Here is a 16163-nt window from a genome sequence, read left to right as displayed (position 1 = left end):
TAACCAATTTCATCAACACTTTCAAAGGAAAGTGGAAGAAAAAGCTACTGCAGTTAATTTTAGGCACAGTGTTTCTTCTTTGCTTTGCACTATTAATACAGTAACAATACTTGTCTTCTGGGGTTTATATAATCCAGCAAATTCAAAGTTTCAAATTTGCCAATCCTATTCAGTAGCCACTTACTAATGAATACTCAACTACAACTTAGACTGCTTCAACAGGGTAGTATAGACTATCTTCTAATTAGCTGTAAAACTGATCTCTGCATATCACAGTAACTTCTGACAGCACAACCAGAAGATGCTGGAGAGTGGAGTTTAAAGAACAAAAGCAAACTTTAAGCCAAGGTAAAAAGGCGTGTTTCAGTGGGAGACAGTCATAGTTCCGTGACTCCATTATCTTAGCTACATGTTGGGATAATATAATGAGCACTCAATGAGGTCCCCCCCCCAAAAAAAGAAAGTGAGAGTGATCATAAGCATATTTTTAAGACTTAGGGGACCTGTCTGCATTCCTCTTTGTGTCCTTAGAAACTTGCAAGGACACTGAGTACTCAAATACTTGTTCAACGAATGAAGAAATTTACATAATAAAAGAAGTTTAAAAGAGGAAAAGTTTAACACTTCACAAGAAAGAAAGGCATCACCAATAAATATTATGACAATTTTCTGGGTGGGAAACAAATTCTCTTAGCCATTAAAAAAAAAAAAAAAGGTAGGATTTGACTACCTTTTTTTTTTTTTTTTAAGATTTATTTATTTATTTGTCAGAGAGAGAGGGAGAGAGCGAGCACAGGCAGACAGAATGGCAGGCAGAGGGAGAAGCAGGCTCCCTGCTGAGCAAGAAGCCCCGATGTGGGACTCGATCCCAGGATCCCAGGACGCCGGGATCATGACCTGAGCCGAAGGCAGCTGCTTAACCAACTGAGCCACCCAGGCGTCCCGACTACATTCTCTTTTTTTTTTAAAGATTTTATTTATTTATTTGTCCGAGAGAGAGAGGGAGAGAGAGCAAGCACAGGCAGACAGAATGGCAGGCAGAGGCAGAGGGAGAAGCAGGCTCCCCGATGAGCAAGGAGCCCGATGTGGGACTCGATCCCAGGACGCTGGGATCATGACCTGAGCCGAAGGCAGCTGCTCAACCAACTGAGCCACCCAGGCGTCCCCTACATTCTCTTCTGATCCACACAAAAACTTATTTAAAAATACTGGTTTTAGATTTGAGAATACAATCTTCTTACACACACACACACACACACACACACACATTCACCTTTCAAAACATTTTAAAGAAAGGCTCTAAATAAATTAGTTAAACCAATCAGTGAACTACCCATTCTATCCTTTAAAAAAAAGTTAAAAGAAAACACAGGGGAAAAAAAGTAAAATCATTACAAATATATAAACTACTTCTTGACTATACTGTACTAAGAAAACCAAAGAAACCAGACCTCATATATTCTGAAAATGCTACTAATCCAAGTTCAAACATATTTGTTTTATCAAAATCACTAACCCTGGCTCTAAAAGAAAGGAAGAATCCCTTCTAAAGGGTCCAGTAGGAAGGAAAGACACTATTCAAAAACAAGTGACAAGATGAGAAGTGCCTAAGTCTAAGCAAGTTTAAGCAGCATTTTAGGGTGAATCCAAGTAGCTGTGGTGGGGAAATGGGGATGGAGGGTGGAGCAACTTTTGCAAACTGTGTTACCACAAAGGGCTTTCTGAATTCTGACGAGGCAAATATGGCCCTCCTGCTCATCTCCTTCAGGTCTTTTCTCTAAAGTCACCTTCCTGGAGGACTTTCCTGACCACCCTACGTGAGAACTATACCCTCCTCCTCATACTCTTTTTATTTTTTAAAAAGATTTTTTTTTTTTTAAATTTATTTGACACAGAGAGAGAGAGACATCACAAGTAGCAGAGAGACAGGCAGAGATAGAGGGGAAGCAGGCTCCCTGCCAGGCAGACAGCCCGATGTGGGACTCGATCCCAGGACCCTGAGATCATGACCTGAGCTGAAGGCAGAGGCTTAACCCACTGAGCCACCCAGGTGCCCCCTCCTCCTCATACTCTTATCTTCCTGCTTTATTTTTCTCCATAGTACTATCACTGTCCAACAGACTACACATTTTACTTGTTTATTATCTGTCTCCACTAGAATGTCGGCTCCAGGTTGAGACTTTGTCTATTTTGTTCAAATGCTGTATCCCCAGTGTCTGTGCCACGTCCCAGGTGTTCAATAAATACCTAATGAAGCAGTGAAAGAAAAGAACAGGTATTCCAGTAAGCAAACGTATGATGTATTAAATGAAGGGCAAAGTTGTGACCAAGGAGGATGTAAAGACAAAGTGACAGGATTGTAGCTCATGAATGGCAAATGAAGGAATTTCCAATGTTACTTTATGTGTAGTGGGAGAAATTTATAGCTCACTTCTTCCAATCCAAGGAAACTTAAAACTATTTCTACCTGGCAAATATTGCAATTAAACTTTATCCCTACAGGTCATGAGTATAACACATTAATGCAGCTTCCTACAGTTAACAATTTAGTTAGAGATCTGAAATAAATCATGAAAGCCTAATATTTTTTAACTCGAGCAGAACCTGATGATATATCATGTACATATTGTAGGAACTATTTAATTCTCCAAAAGAATATGAATATTCTACCATGATTTTCGTGTAAATTAGGAATACACTGATCACCACAAAAAAGACTCAGTGATCTTTTAAAAGATAAAGAAATGAGGACTGAAAAGGCCAAGAACAATGTAGTATTGTGCCTATTTCACATGAAGAAAATAAACAAAACAGGTCTGATATCCAAAATGTCTTGATCAAACAAGTCAGAGCAAAATAACAGTATTTCCTGAACATTTATTATTTTTGTTTAGCAATCCATGAAATAAAAATGTCACACAGTTCATGTCCAGAGCATTAACTCCAAGTAGTTACTAAAAAGGTAATTCAAATTTCAATTCCAAAATACAGTTCTATAAAGCTATAAAAACCCAGCATCCTACCCTATGATAAAATTAGAGCATTTTAAAAACCCACTTGAAAATGCTTAGAAACTATAAACTCCTTTCTTCAAAATAAAAGTCACACACATCACTAATTCAAAATGTTAATACAAAAGTCATTCGAACCGGCAACTCAAGAGATCCTATAAAACCCAAATGCTCAATAGCCTGTTTATTGGAAATAATGCTGATGTTACAACACAGCCTTAAGTAGATACACAGAATAACTCAATAAAAATTTATTTTATCTCTGCCTTGTATATATACCAGGTGATTTACTTCTAAGATGTCCCTGATAACCTTACTGAACCCCAGTACTTTAACTGCCAAAGCTGAAGCTACCTCAGAATCATGCAGGTAGCTTAAACATACATGAACATTACACTACCCTAAACACAGTATTTGTTTTGCCCCACAACAATGTACTGAAACTGATAATCAATCAGCTCTATTCCTTTATCTTAATCAGTAAAAACAGGAGCCATTTAGGAGCTGGACGGTGAATTAATCAAGAACGGACAGACGTGTAAGTATGGAGCAATTCAGGACACTGTACGCTTTGCTAGGACACTCTCAATTATATTCAATGAAAACCACAGAAAAAAGACTCGTGAGAACTGAATTATTATTAATAACTGCATATCACTTAGCCAACACGGCATGATAGATATATTAAAGTCTCATGTCAGAATCTGTATATAAACTACTCCAAAAGCTCACCTCCTGCCAATTTCCCCCCCTTACCTAAAGAAGTGCCCACTGCCTCCTTCTGATTTAGTTCTCAAAATAGCCTTCTATGATACCGTTGTCATAAAGACTGAGGTAGATTCCTGTGGTTTACAAATGCACAAACAAACAAAAATGAAACCCTGAAACGGTGTCAATTTTGTGAAGCCTGAAAAAGTACTGCACTGGGTGAATTTCATTTCCCATCATAGTTATTATAAGAATACAATACTGTAATTTAAGAACAAAAGTCATCTCATGCTGTTAGGATTAGGAACATCTGTGTCCTATTCATGACCATTTTCAGGAAAACTATCAAGAAGTCCACTGCCCAAGAAAAAATGCAGTAAAAAATTAATATTGAACAGGAAAAAAATGTTAATAACCTAGAAATAACCTCACCAACTCATCACCCTTCTTCTGCTGTAGTTCTTTGCATTTCACCAGTTTCTTAGCAACCATACAGGACTCAAGACAGTAACCACACACAGACCAAGAGAAAACGGATTTGGTTTTGTTTTTTTCTTTAAAAATCTAGAACCAGTTGCACTGAACCTTGTTCTACCTAGGAGTCACTTAAGACAGGGGTCCAATTTAGATAAATATACCACCCTAAAGGTCAGTGACCAAATTTGGTCAACAGTGGTGCCATCACTGCCGTCATCATTCTTGTCACTGTCAGAAACAACTGTCACCTTGCCATTACCAGGAAGGGAGAGCAACTGGAATATTCCTTTTGTAAGTTCTATTTACAGACTACAAAGGGCCCAACACCATCTTAGTATGATCTTACACAATGGAAGAACCCAAAACAGAAAAGGCTTTCCAACAAAGAACTTTTTGATATTAAAACTGATAAACCACAAAAATTTATAAGACTCTGCCTCATTTTGGAACCAATTTCTAACTGCATTGTAAATGTCAGGCATTAATTTTCTGCACACAAACGGTTCGAGTGTTTTGTTTATAATTTTAAAATACCTAGGTTTTTTTAAAAAATGAAGACACCACTGAAATCTCTAAATATAATGTTCTCACTCAATAGACATGACTTGTTCTTGGTTTTTCATCTCTGAAAAGAACAGAAATTAAGTTTCTTTATACTTACAAAAGATATACAAGCTGCCAGCAATAAAATTCTAACTAGTAAGTCTTCAAACTGCTCAATCACAAGTTCCAGCAAGGTTTTTCCTGTTAGAAACAAACAATTGTTGTAAATGTCATCTCAACAACAGCACACAAAGGGGGGTTAAAAAAAAACAAAACATATTAAGATTACTCACCTTCTTCAGCCGGTAACTCTGCAGAATGTAGAAATTCGCCAGGCAACGTGTCAAGAAAGGGGGAAAAAAATTAGCACTGTCTTTATAAAGAGAATTGCTAAAATTATCAGTCTTCGAAAGACGTACCCAGATCTATGAACCTTCAACCATTTTTAATGAAAACCACACCAAATGGTACCCCAGGAAAATCTGTTGTAACCAATACCTTAGTGTATCCCGAAGCGTAAAATCTCATCGCTATCTAGCAAACAGGGCTCCCGAAACAAGGACTTATTTCAGCTATGTCATGACTTCTGCCAGATGTGTAACTTTGGGTAGTACAAGAACGGTTAGAGGCTTTCTCAACTGCAACGACGCCTCATAAACTGGCTGGGGACAAGAAAATGTCTCGCAGGGTTCAACCCAGTTGCAGGAGAACGCGTCCCTCCCTCCAGCGGGGCCGGCTGCTGCGGGTGAGAGGACACCGAGCTAACTGCGTGCGGGGAAGGTCAAGGGCTCGAGGCGCGGGGTCCAGGAGGTACAGACAAGCCCAGAGCCCCCGTCTGCAGTCCCTTCTCCCGCGGGGCCGGCGCGCGGGCTCGACCCGCCGCCTGTAGCCCTCGGCGGGCGCTGAGCCCAAACCCACGAGGTGGAGCCCGGTCAGCCATCTTCCCTGGCTCTCGGGCCCGCGCCGGGCCGCGCGGGGCCCCTGCAGTCCCGGAGCTGGGCACCTACCGTTGGAACCCCATTTCTCCTTGAGCTTCTTGACCTGCTCCAGGCTCAGCCCCGTGCTCTCGTTGACGCCGAAGTGGCCCAGCACCTCCTCCACCGTCTTTGTGTGCGCGTTCTCCATGACTGCGGGAGCCCGGCCGGCCTCGCCTCCAGTCCCCGCGGCCTCCTCGCCTCCGCCTCGCACTCGGGCCGCGGGCTCGTGCCACCCCGGGCGCCCAGGCGCAGACTGGCCTCTTCCCCCTCCTCCTCCTCCTGCAGCCGCTTCCGCCTCGCCGGGCGCTGAATCACCCCGCGCCCCCTCCCCCAGACAACCGCCCCTCCGGCTGCCCGGCCCTCGCCGGTGCACGCCCCGGGCTCAGCTGGGCGGTGGGGGGCTCCTGACCCTCCCTCCCCTCGTCAGAAGGGAGGGCCTCCTTTGCCCTCAACCGCCCGCCGGGAACGCAGGCCGCGGCCCCCGAGCCCCCTCCCGGCTCTCCTGAGGTGATTCGCGGCACCGCCCGGGCCGGAGGAGGGGGCACCCGGCCGACCCCTGAGGGCAGAACGGAGCGGGGGCGGCGAGCCGGCGGGGTGGTGCGTGGCGCGCTCGCCCTGTTCCCTCAGCTCCGCACCCCCGACAGCGGCGGAGGAAACTGCGGCGAAGGAGAAGGAGGTGGCGTCGGGGACGGCTCCGCGGCGGCTGCTCTAATAGCATTTATCCGCCGCTGCCTCCCCTCTCGCCGCCGCCGCGGCATGTGGACGCCGCTCATTGGCCGAGAGAGCCCAGCGCGGCGCGGGCGGCACGGCCCCGCCCCCTCCCCTCCGCTCCCTCCCTCCCGCGCGACTCGCGCCCACGCCGCCGCGCAGGCCCCGCCCCTCCCGCGCACCGCCCCCAGGAACCCGGATAGAGGCAGGCGCGCGCGATGCCGCGCCCGCGGACGGGTGGAGAGCTAATCTTAAACCGGCCCGGGGCTCCGGTGGTCTTCCATCCCCGCCAGCCCGCTGACACAGAGCCCGGAGAGGTTGAGGGCTCACGGCGGGCTCCCTACACTCGCTGCCCCGAGGAAAACTTGCCTGCCCTTCGGGGTGGGCCTGGGGCTGGGGTGGGTGTCCGGGTAGGCGAGGCCGGGGAACCTGGGAACTCGGTCCGCACTGGGCCTCCCGAAACGCGCCCGGCTCGGTGTCCTTGGCTCGCCCGCCCTCTCGCCCTCTGCTTTGCCGGCCGCATTCTGCATCCTAATCTGACTGCTTTAGAGCCCCCTTCAGGAATCGAGGGGAGGAATTCCGCAGTTCACTTCCCACACGGCCCAAAACCCTCATCTGTCGCCTCAGGAACACCGCATCCCACACCCGCAGCCCGGCGCTCCATCGCGCACCAATGTCAGCCCTTCCCCGGCGGGGTCTGTGCTCTGACCGAAGGAATCCCACTCGGAGGAGGGGGGAGGAGGTTTTAATTTGAACAGCCCACACAGCCTTTTGATACATGCCTGCCTAGAAGTCACGGGCTATGCCACCGTAACTGCTAAAGAATGAGAATTGTGCTAGGAGGTGCTTCACTTGGGCATTAAGATCAAGGCTATTTTCTAGATTCCACTTCCCCCAATAGGAGAAAGGACTTTAATCCAAAACCTATTCTTAAACCAGAGATGACTTGCTCCAGAAGTCTGTAGGAAACCTAGGTAACAGCAAAATAAAGGGCATTTTGCTTATGTAAAGTTAGATTACTTAACAGGGAAAGGGAACTTTGCGATGAATTCATGAACAAAAGGTGACCATATTCACATCACAAAGAGCAGCTTTCTTAGGGGAATATGTCGCAGAATGAAGCTTTTAGTCTACTTTTGTGTTTGGCAATAGTGTACGATTGGCATGAGCCATAGCAGAGAAAAAAAAAACACCTCAGTTGTCCCAGATGGCTCAGCTCAGGACTTAAGATGAATTCCTTCAGCAGATGCAAATCACAGTATATTACCCAGCTGAAGAAATCAGTCACGTCATTTCATTTAATTATTTCCAAGGAGTGGAGGCTGGCATGCAGTTTTGATTGATACTTGGAAAAGGACCAACAAAACCCTACACGAAATAAACAAACAAAATTCTAGTGTATGCCAATGCGCTAAGAGAAGCAAGGTGGAAACTGGTTAGGTCACAGGATTGGAGCCTCCTCCTGGAGGGACACGTGATCATGTGGTGGGGGTGTGGTAATGGAGGGCTGGTGGTTCTTTTCCCTCTGAGAACAGGTCTGCACCATTGCTTCTGCCTCACCTCATCTCTTTCAGCAACAATAAAGGTACTATAAGCTGAAGGATTGGTAACTGTCTTAGCCTGGAAATTATCTTGGCCACTTGACTTTGGGTCTCTGTTCCATGGCTCCATGGATCCTTGCGGTTGTAAGCACCTCTGGTATGATCATGAGGTTCTTAAGGGGTTCCCAGCATTGGCTGTTGTATTCAGTGGTCTTCTTGGGATTGTCACGTGCCTAGTTCCATCTTATCATTCAGCACTCACCTTGAAAGAGAATGTCATCTCCTTGAAGATGTCTTGGCTGACTACTTAAAGTGGCTACCTTCCCCGGTCACCCTTGCTATCACATTGTTTTATTTTCTTCATGGCATTTATCTGCAATACTGTGGGGTTTTTTTAGCTGTTCACTGTCGGTCTCTACTAACTAGAATACAATCTCCATGAGAATATGGGTTTGTCTGTCTTGTCCATCCTCAGGATGTGGAATGGTCCCTGGTATACTTTCATCATTTACTGAATGCCTGCTGTTGCAGTTATGAGTTCCGCCATCCCTGATCCATCGGTGACTTGCAAACGGCCTCTGCACGGGAGAAGCCTCAACAAATCAATCAACAAAGTTCATTGATTTCCAATTCGTGAAATAAACAGGAGGGCCTCTGAACTACTCGCCTCATGGGAATGGCCGTGAAGGTTAGTCAGGTTTAACAAATACAAAACGAGGCAGCATTAAAGGCTTCTCAGAGAGGAGTGATGTGTAAGTTCACATTGGTGCTGTTACCACATTGTCATCACCTCCTAGACTGTTCTTTGCAAATCTGCTATTTGCTGGAGGTTGGAATACTCCTTTAAACCGAAACTGTGATTTTTAGCCTGGAGTTGGTCCCTTTTATGTCACATACCATTTATGTGCTTGATTCATCAACCTGTGGGTATCGCTGAAATTTTTGTTTATAAGTGGCCAAAATTTAGCATAAAGCCAGCCTCTGAAGGCAGAAAAATCAAGTTTCTCTTATGTAGAAATAAACTTGGGGCGCCTGGGTGGCTCAGCTGTTAAGCATCTGCCTTTGGCTCAGGTCATGATCCCTGGGATCGAGCCCCCCATCATCCAGATCCCTCCTCAGAGGGAAGCCTGCTTCTCCCTCTCCCACTTCCCCTGCTTGTATTTCCTCTCTTGCTATCTCTCTCTCTGTCAAATAAATAAAATCTTTTAAAAATCATAAATAAAAAAAAACTTATGTTCAATTTACTTTGCGCGTTGAACTACATGTGCTTCTCCTGAACAAGGAAGGTTAAAAACAAAAAAAGTAACAATTGGTTTTGGAAGTACTCTATTGTCTACCAAAGATTGCAGCTATTTTCAATCAATTGAGGACAGGGAGAGGAGAAAGAAGAGAAACAGTGATTCAGAATGATGGATGATTTGATCAAAGAACCTCAAAGGAATTAATAAAGGAGAACATTACCTAGTAATAGGCAGACTAGTTTCAAAGCTAGGCAGACAGAAAAGGCCCAGTAAAAAAGAGTGACCTGGAAAGGAGGCCCCAGCCAACTTCCTAACCCTCTACAGCCCTCCTGTAGAGCAATGGAGATTGCAAAAGGCAGTCTGTTCCATATTTGGACACCTTTAATCATTAAAGTAGGCTCATTCTAGGCTGAATCCACATCCCCTAACTAACTTCCCCTATATATTGTTTCTTTTTTTTTTTTTTTAAGATTTTGTTTATTTGGCAGACAGAGATCACAAGTAGGCAGAGAGGCAGGCAGAGAGAGACGGGGAAGCAGGCTCCCCACTGAGCAGGGAGCCTGATGCGGGGCTCCATCCCAGGACCCCAAGATCATGACCTGAGCTGAAGGCAGAGGCTTTAACCCACTGAGCCACCCAGGCGCCCCATATTTTTCCTTGTTTAGCCCTCTGGAACAACGCTGAATAAATTTAACCCCTCTTCTGTGTGAGATCGCTTTGAGTATTTCAAAATATCTATGGTGCTTTATAAAGACTCTTTTCTCAGGTAAAAGAAACAGCTCTGTTCCTGAGCTGTTCCTCCTAGAGCAGGAGTCTACAACCCCTCGGCATCCTTATTGGCTAGTCTTGGAGACACCCAACACGGTAGCACAAAAGTCTAGGCATAGTCTTGGAGCAAAGCCCTAGTGGAGGTACCACTGTCCTCCCTTGTTCTGATTCGTCCCCCCGAACAGTGTTGATTTATCTTAACAATCAACTCAAAACTGAATCCTGTATACATAAACTACAGTCTTATTAAATCTTCCCATCGTGTACTTGCACTGTTGATTCTTTTTAACCCAGGCACTGAACTCTGACTATAACGGAATGTTCTCACGTTCATTTTGGTCCTTGCAGTCCGCTGTGGGTTTTTTTGAGTTTTCATCTTCAAGACATATTTTATCTCTACGTCCCAGCTTGGGTTATGCATAAATCTGGAAAGTATAACTTACAACTTTGATATCTTTATCCAATAGAACGTCTAGACATTCATCCCAGATCAGAAAATAATCAATCAACTGGATTTTGTTGTTCAACAGCCATAATGTCAACTTGGCTACAGGTTCCAAAGTCAGGAAAGTGAAAATCCTAGAATGTACTCTCTTGCCTCTCTGTCTCCCATAGTACTCTATTATACAACAGTGAACACACTATTCTTTCGGTTGAGCACCTGATGTAGTCAACTTGACTTAAGGATCATGTTATGTGAAAAGTACATATTTACATGCTAGACTCAGAACAGTAAGCTGTTCACACTGAGAGGCAGGTGGGAACTAAGGCTGTCCAACTCAGTCACATCTGGCATCTCTTACTGACTCTGGAACAAATGCATGTTGAGTAAAGAATGGACAGAATTCAGGTGCCTGGGTGGCTCAGTCCTTAAGCATGGGCCTTCAGCTCGTGTCATGGTCCCAGGGTTCTGGGGTCGAGCCCCTCACATCGAGCTCCCTGCTCTGCGGGAAGCCTGCTTCTCCCTCTCCCACTCCCCCTTCTTGTGTTCCCTCTCTTGCTGTGTCTCTGTCAAATAAATAAATAAAATCTTAAAAAAAAAAGATTTTATTTATTTATTTGACAGACAGAGATCACAAGTAGGCAGAGATGCAGGGCGAGAGAGAGGGAGGGAAGCAGGCTCCCGCTGAACAGAGAGCCCAATGTGGGGCTTGATCCCAGGACCCTGGGATCATGACCTGAGCCAAAGGCATAGGCTTAACCCACTGAGCCACCCAGGCGCCCCTAAATAAATAAAACTTAAAAAAAAAAAAAAAGAATGGACAGAATTGCTGCGATAGTAAAATGCTTTGTTATGTATATTAAAGTCTCTTCAGGTAGCCATGGGATGTTAGTCCACTGTGTTATTATCTAGCCCACATTTATTTTATTTTATTTTATTTTATTTTATTTTATTTTATTTGACAGATAGAGATCACAAGTAGGCAGAGAGGCAGGCAGAGAGAGAGGGAGGAGGAAGCAGGCTCCCTGCTGAGCAGAGAGCCCCATGCGGGGCTCGATCCCAAGATCCTGGGATCATGACCTGAGCCGAAGGCAGAGGCTTTAACCCACTGAGCCACCCAGGCGCCCCTCTAGCACACATTTCTTAACTTGCTCGTAAGAACTTAATGAGAGGACCAGTCAAATGTATTGTTGACTCTAGATATATTGTCTACAACAGACTCAAAGTCCATGTCCTAGTGAACAGACTCCAAGTCACATTCTAGTGAATTTTCACAGAAATGGGTCTGGTTTGGCATAGCTTGTGTTTTGTTTTGTTTTTTGCTGGCTTGTGTCTTTGAACACATGCCAGTGCCTAGAGACCACCATTTTTTCTACAGGTTCATAAACCATAACTTTAACATCTGAGAATTTGCCAAACTTGACAGAATGCCTTTTCCAGAATTTGCCTCCCTGTCTCCATTGGTAAGTATTCTTTTGATGGTTTAGTGTCCAAAAGCCGATCGACTAGCTTATGTTTATAATAAAAGGACTTACTGGAAGTAGACTCCAAATTCACAACAGCTTGATCCAGGTGCCAGAATAAAGTCACTGAGAATCTCTTTCTATCCCTTGGATCTGCTGCTTTCCCTTGCCTTTGTCTTTGATGTAGGTTCTGTCCAGGTGACAGCAGACATGGCCCCCAGCATCTCCGGTTTAAAATCCACCACATTTAGAAATTTCATGGAGGGAAAGGCCTAATATTTTCTGAGAGTCCTGCATCCCACCTGAAACAGGGACTGCGATCTGAATTAGATGCACTGAGAGTAGGGAAGAAGTGGTTCCCTGAAGCAGTGGTTTTCAAACTTTGGCATGCAGCAACATCACCTGGAAGGCTTGTGAACAGTCTTCTGGGCCCCCCTTCCAGAATTCTCACTCAGGAGATCTGGGATGGAGTCCAAGAACGTGCATTTCTAACCAGTTCCCAGGTGATGTTGACACTGCTGGTTAAGGACTTGCATCCTGGAAAACAGTGCCTCTATGGAAAATCCACTTAAGGAAGGGATTGAATGGTGGGTTGACTGGACAAAAGATGTCCACTTCATCGAGGAAAGTCAAAGAGCTTAACTCCTTTAGGAGGAAGCAGAAGTAACCGGCATGGAACACTGGGAACTCTGGTTGGGAATGGAGTTCCACTGGAGTTCTCAGCAGCCTCTGCCATATATCCACCACAGCCTCCCCTCCATTCTAAGCTCCTGCCACAAGGGACTATCATCTGTTCCTCTGCACCTTTGCTCAGTCTGTTCCTGTTCCTGCTGCTTGGATCTGCCTGGCAAACCCCTAATCCTCTGTCCAAGATGAGGGCTAAATCCCACCCCATCTTGGAAGCCTTCTCTGACCACGGTCATCTCTTCTCCAGCACTTCCACCCTCACCACCCCAGAAATTAGTTGCTCCTGGTCCTATAGCCCACATGGCACTTTGTATCCTCACTCAACTGTAGTTCAGTAACTCAGGTTTTCTCTGGTATTTTTGTCCTTGTTTTTGTTTTTTCAGGTTTGCCTCCTACTTCTCAGGTGTATCTTTTCAGCCTGCTTCCCATCTTCTACTTAACTTGAAACGCAGCGTGTCCCAGGACTTTGGATGTGGGACTTTCTTCCTTATCCACAATCTTTCCTTAGGCCCACTGCTTCAAATTCCACCTAAATATCGATGACATGCCCATTTGTATATCCAGACTCCTATACCCAGCTGTCTACTTGATCTTGCCACTTGTTTGGGACACGGACTCACTTGAGAGAGTGACAGGTGTGGGGTGGGGTGGGGCGGTGGGATGGTCACCGCCCTCTGAGCAGTGAGCCGTGAATAATATATAGCCATTTGCACAATCAGAGCTGAGAACAGCGTTTGGAACAGAAGGACTGGCAAACTGGCAAACGTACATGTCTTTCTTTCATCCCGCTTAGTAACTAGTCACTTGTTTATTGTCTGTGTTCTTCCACCAAATTATAAGGTCCAGGAGAACAAGGATCATATGTACTTAGAAGGTGTACAGGAACGAATGAATGCATGATAATTATTTGTTGTGAGGTCTTCGAGTGCTCCCTTCTTTATTGTGTGTCCCCGTGCCTAGAGCAGGATGGGTCACGCAGCAGATGCTCCCTGCACTAATTCATGAAGCCCTTCACTTCCTTTGCAATTACTGCTCTAGGGGGAAAAAAAAATGTTGCCATTAAAAAAAAAAAAATTAAAGAAAAGAAACCCATGCATCAGTGCCAAACAAAGTACTGTGGAATGGTTTTCAAAACCATAGCTCCCTGATGGGATAATGTAGTTTAAATATAGCTGCTATTTTTCCCTCCGGTTGGTTTGTTCTTTGATTTCTGTGGAAAGATTTCAAAAGTTCTCTTCCACTGCCCTCCTTTCTCACCCCCCAAGGTGCTCAGAACTTAAACAGCGAAATGTTTAAAATGAAAAGATGACAGCGCTTCCCGAGCCTGGTAGAGAAATGAACAGTGATTAAATGCGATTTTAATTTTAAATGATGAGCCCCTCAGAGTCTCCCTTCCCTGCCCGGGGCCAGGGTGCTGCTCTGGTGATGGTTGGGGTGGAGGGAGCAGGTAGAGTTTCCGTTGGGCAGAAATCCAAGGCTTGCGAATGCCCCGGATAGGGTTGCAGTGGACAAATTCCTAGAATAGGATCTTTGTTCCCAAGCTCATGAGCTCGCTCCCTTGATGTCCCACAATAGAAAAATAAAGGGGGGGCGGGTGGCGGTGGAGGCATGTTTAGGTCTCCTATTGTGATCCTGCTGTCGTTACCTGATAGTTCACAAAAGATCCCAGGAGCCTGGCCGCCCTCCCAAGTCACCTTGTGATTCTCTCCTGATTTCAGAGGGGGAGGAGGGGGGACACTGTGTATCCTGAGGGAAGCATGTCTGACAAGGCTGATCCGTTCCATCTGGGAGAATGCATCATGAGCCCCATCTGGCTCCAGCAGTCTGCCGATGGTCCTCTCCCGCACACCCCCGCCTGCTCCAGTCCCTCTCCAGCCCTCTCAGCCTTCATCCTCCCCTGAAGGCTGCAGCTCCAGGCTTCTTGCCTTCTTTTCTGCAATCCCCTTTGCTCCTTTCTCCCACCTGAGGCTTCTCTCAATCTCCTAGCCCTGCGCAGAAGTGTGCTCATGCACGTCCCTTGGGACAGCCCTGTCCATTCACTCCGTCCTCCTGCACCACCCAGATCATGTCCCGATTTGGAGAGAGATACACCCAAGGTCCTGTTCTGTCTCTCACGTGCCAGATACAAGGGTACTGCCCTTCCTTCTCTGAGCAGCTTTCCATCTCATCTGGTCTAGAACCCACAGCCTCTGCTTTAGCCTTTAAGCTTAACATTTGAATCTTCTCAGGTGGGTTCCATCAGCACAGATGGGGGGATGGGCAGAGTACAAGAAAGTAAAGGCTTGGCTGGGGATGTTTGCAAACATTAGACGTTTCTCTTCCATGACTCATCGGAGGAGAGCAGAGTCCTCCCTCTTCCTGGAATGCAGCAAACCCTTGGCCAAATCCTACCCCCACCCTACCCCCAAAATAAAACAACCCACACAAAGAGCCTTGTCCTTAAAAATCAGATTTCCCCCCAAAGATCTGACATGGCAACTTGGGGAGGGGAGTCTTTAAGGCCTCAGGAGAACAGCCTCGAAGAGGATTCTCTGACCTGGGGATAAAGGGAATTGCAGAAACAGCCCATCATCTGCAGGCAAAGAAAGTGCATGTGTTGTTAGGTGGGGTCCCTTGAAGAAAAGTGCCTTCATGGCCCCCTACCTCCTCCACTTCCCCCAAACTTTCTATTTAGTAGCTTCCTAATATAAAACCTGGGATAAGTGTGCCTGGGTGGCTCAGTGGGTTAAGCCTCTGCCTTCGGCTTAGGTCATGATCTCAGAGTTCTGGGATCGAGTCCCGAATTGGGCTCTCTGCTCGGCAGGGAGCCTGCTTCCCCCTCTCTCTCTGCCTACTTGTGATCTCTCAGTCATATAAATAAAAAACCTTAAAAAAAAAAAACAAAAAAGCCCCACAAAAACCTGGGATAGACAACTTTTGGGTCATGCCAGAGAGCCTTGATTTCAGTGGTACATAAAAGGGCTCTAGGAAAAAAAAAAATAGGTTGATGCAGATAAAAGGGAAGGAAAGGAGACAAAAAGGAAGATAACATTTATCACGCACATACCGGCCATGCATGCAACGTGTTAGGAGCTTTCCATGTGTTGTCTTACCCCATCCTTGGGACGAGCCTGTCTGGTAGGTATCATTATTACTCCTATTTTCCCAGCTACTGACAGCTGACTCTCAGACAGGTTTAAGTCCTTTGCTGAAGTCACACACATAGAAATCGCTATTCAGTAAACATTGTTAAGAAAACAAGATTATGGGCGCCTGGGTGGCTCAGCTGGTTAAGCACCTGCCTTAGGCTCAGTTCATGATCCCAGGGTCCTGGGATCGAGTCCCGCATTGTGCTCTCTGCTCACCAGAAAGTCTGCTTCTCCCTATCTTCTGACCCTCCCCTCTGCTTGTGCTCTTTCTCTCTCTCCCTCTCTGTCTCAAATAAATAAAATTTAAAAAAAGAATACAAGATTATTTGTATGGGAGAAGGACTAGTTAGTTAGAACCATTCCTCACGCCATAAAATGCAATACATTTCATAGGGGAAAGAGTTAAACACTGGGGGAAAAAATCTGTAAAAACAATTAAAAGCATCAACAAAAGCATATACAGATGGAA

The 16163-nt window shown here is 45.7% G+C and overlaps 1 protein-coding gene across 3 annotated transcripts in view; it reads right to left on the bottom strand.

The window, feature by feature from the left end:
- Positions 1-6458, bottom strand: part of ATP2A2 (ATPase sarcoplasmic/endoplasmic reticulum Ca2+ transporting 2) — a 62562-nt gene extending 56104 nt beyond the window's left edge. Inside the window, exons 1-3 of one of the 3 annotated variants that reach the window (XR_007121854.1) lie at positions 5747-6458; positions 5033-5050; positions 4858-4940 (exon numbers count right to left, since the gene is read on the bottom strand). Coding sequence is in view for 1 of the 3 variants with exons in the window: in XM_047697071.1 (XP_047553027.1) it covers positions 4858-4940; positions 5033-5050; positions 5747-5864 (219 nt within the window). In the remaining 2 variants the exon portion in view is untranslated. Of the gene's footprint in view, positions 1-4151; positions 4227-4857; positions 4941-5032; positions 5051-5746 lie in introns of those variants that run through there. The other 2 variants (XM_047697071.1, XR_007121855.1) reach the window with 2 other exon arrangements.
- Positions 6459-16163: the final 9705 nt, after the last annotated feature.

The sequence above is a fragment of the Lutra lutra genome, chromosome 12 (assembly GCF_902655055.1).
Source record: "Lutra lutra chromosome 12, mLutLut1.2, whole genome shotgun sequence".
Classification (NCBI taxonomy): Eukaryota; Metazoa; Chordata; class Mammalia; order Carnivora; family Mustelidae; genus Lutra; species Lutra lutra.
This window is presented reverse-complemented; position numbering and strand designations above follow the sequence as displayed.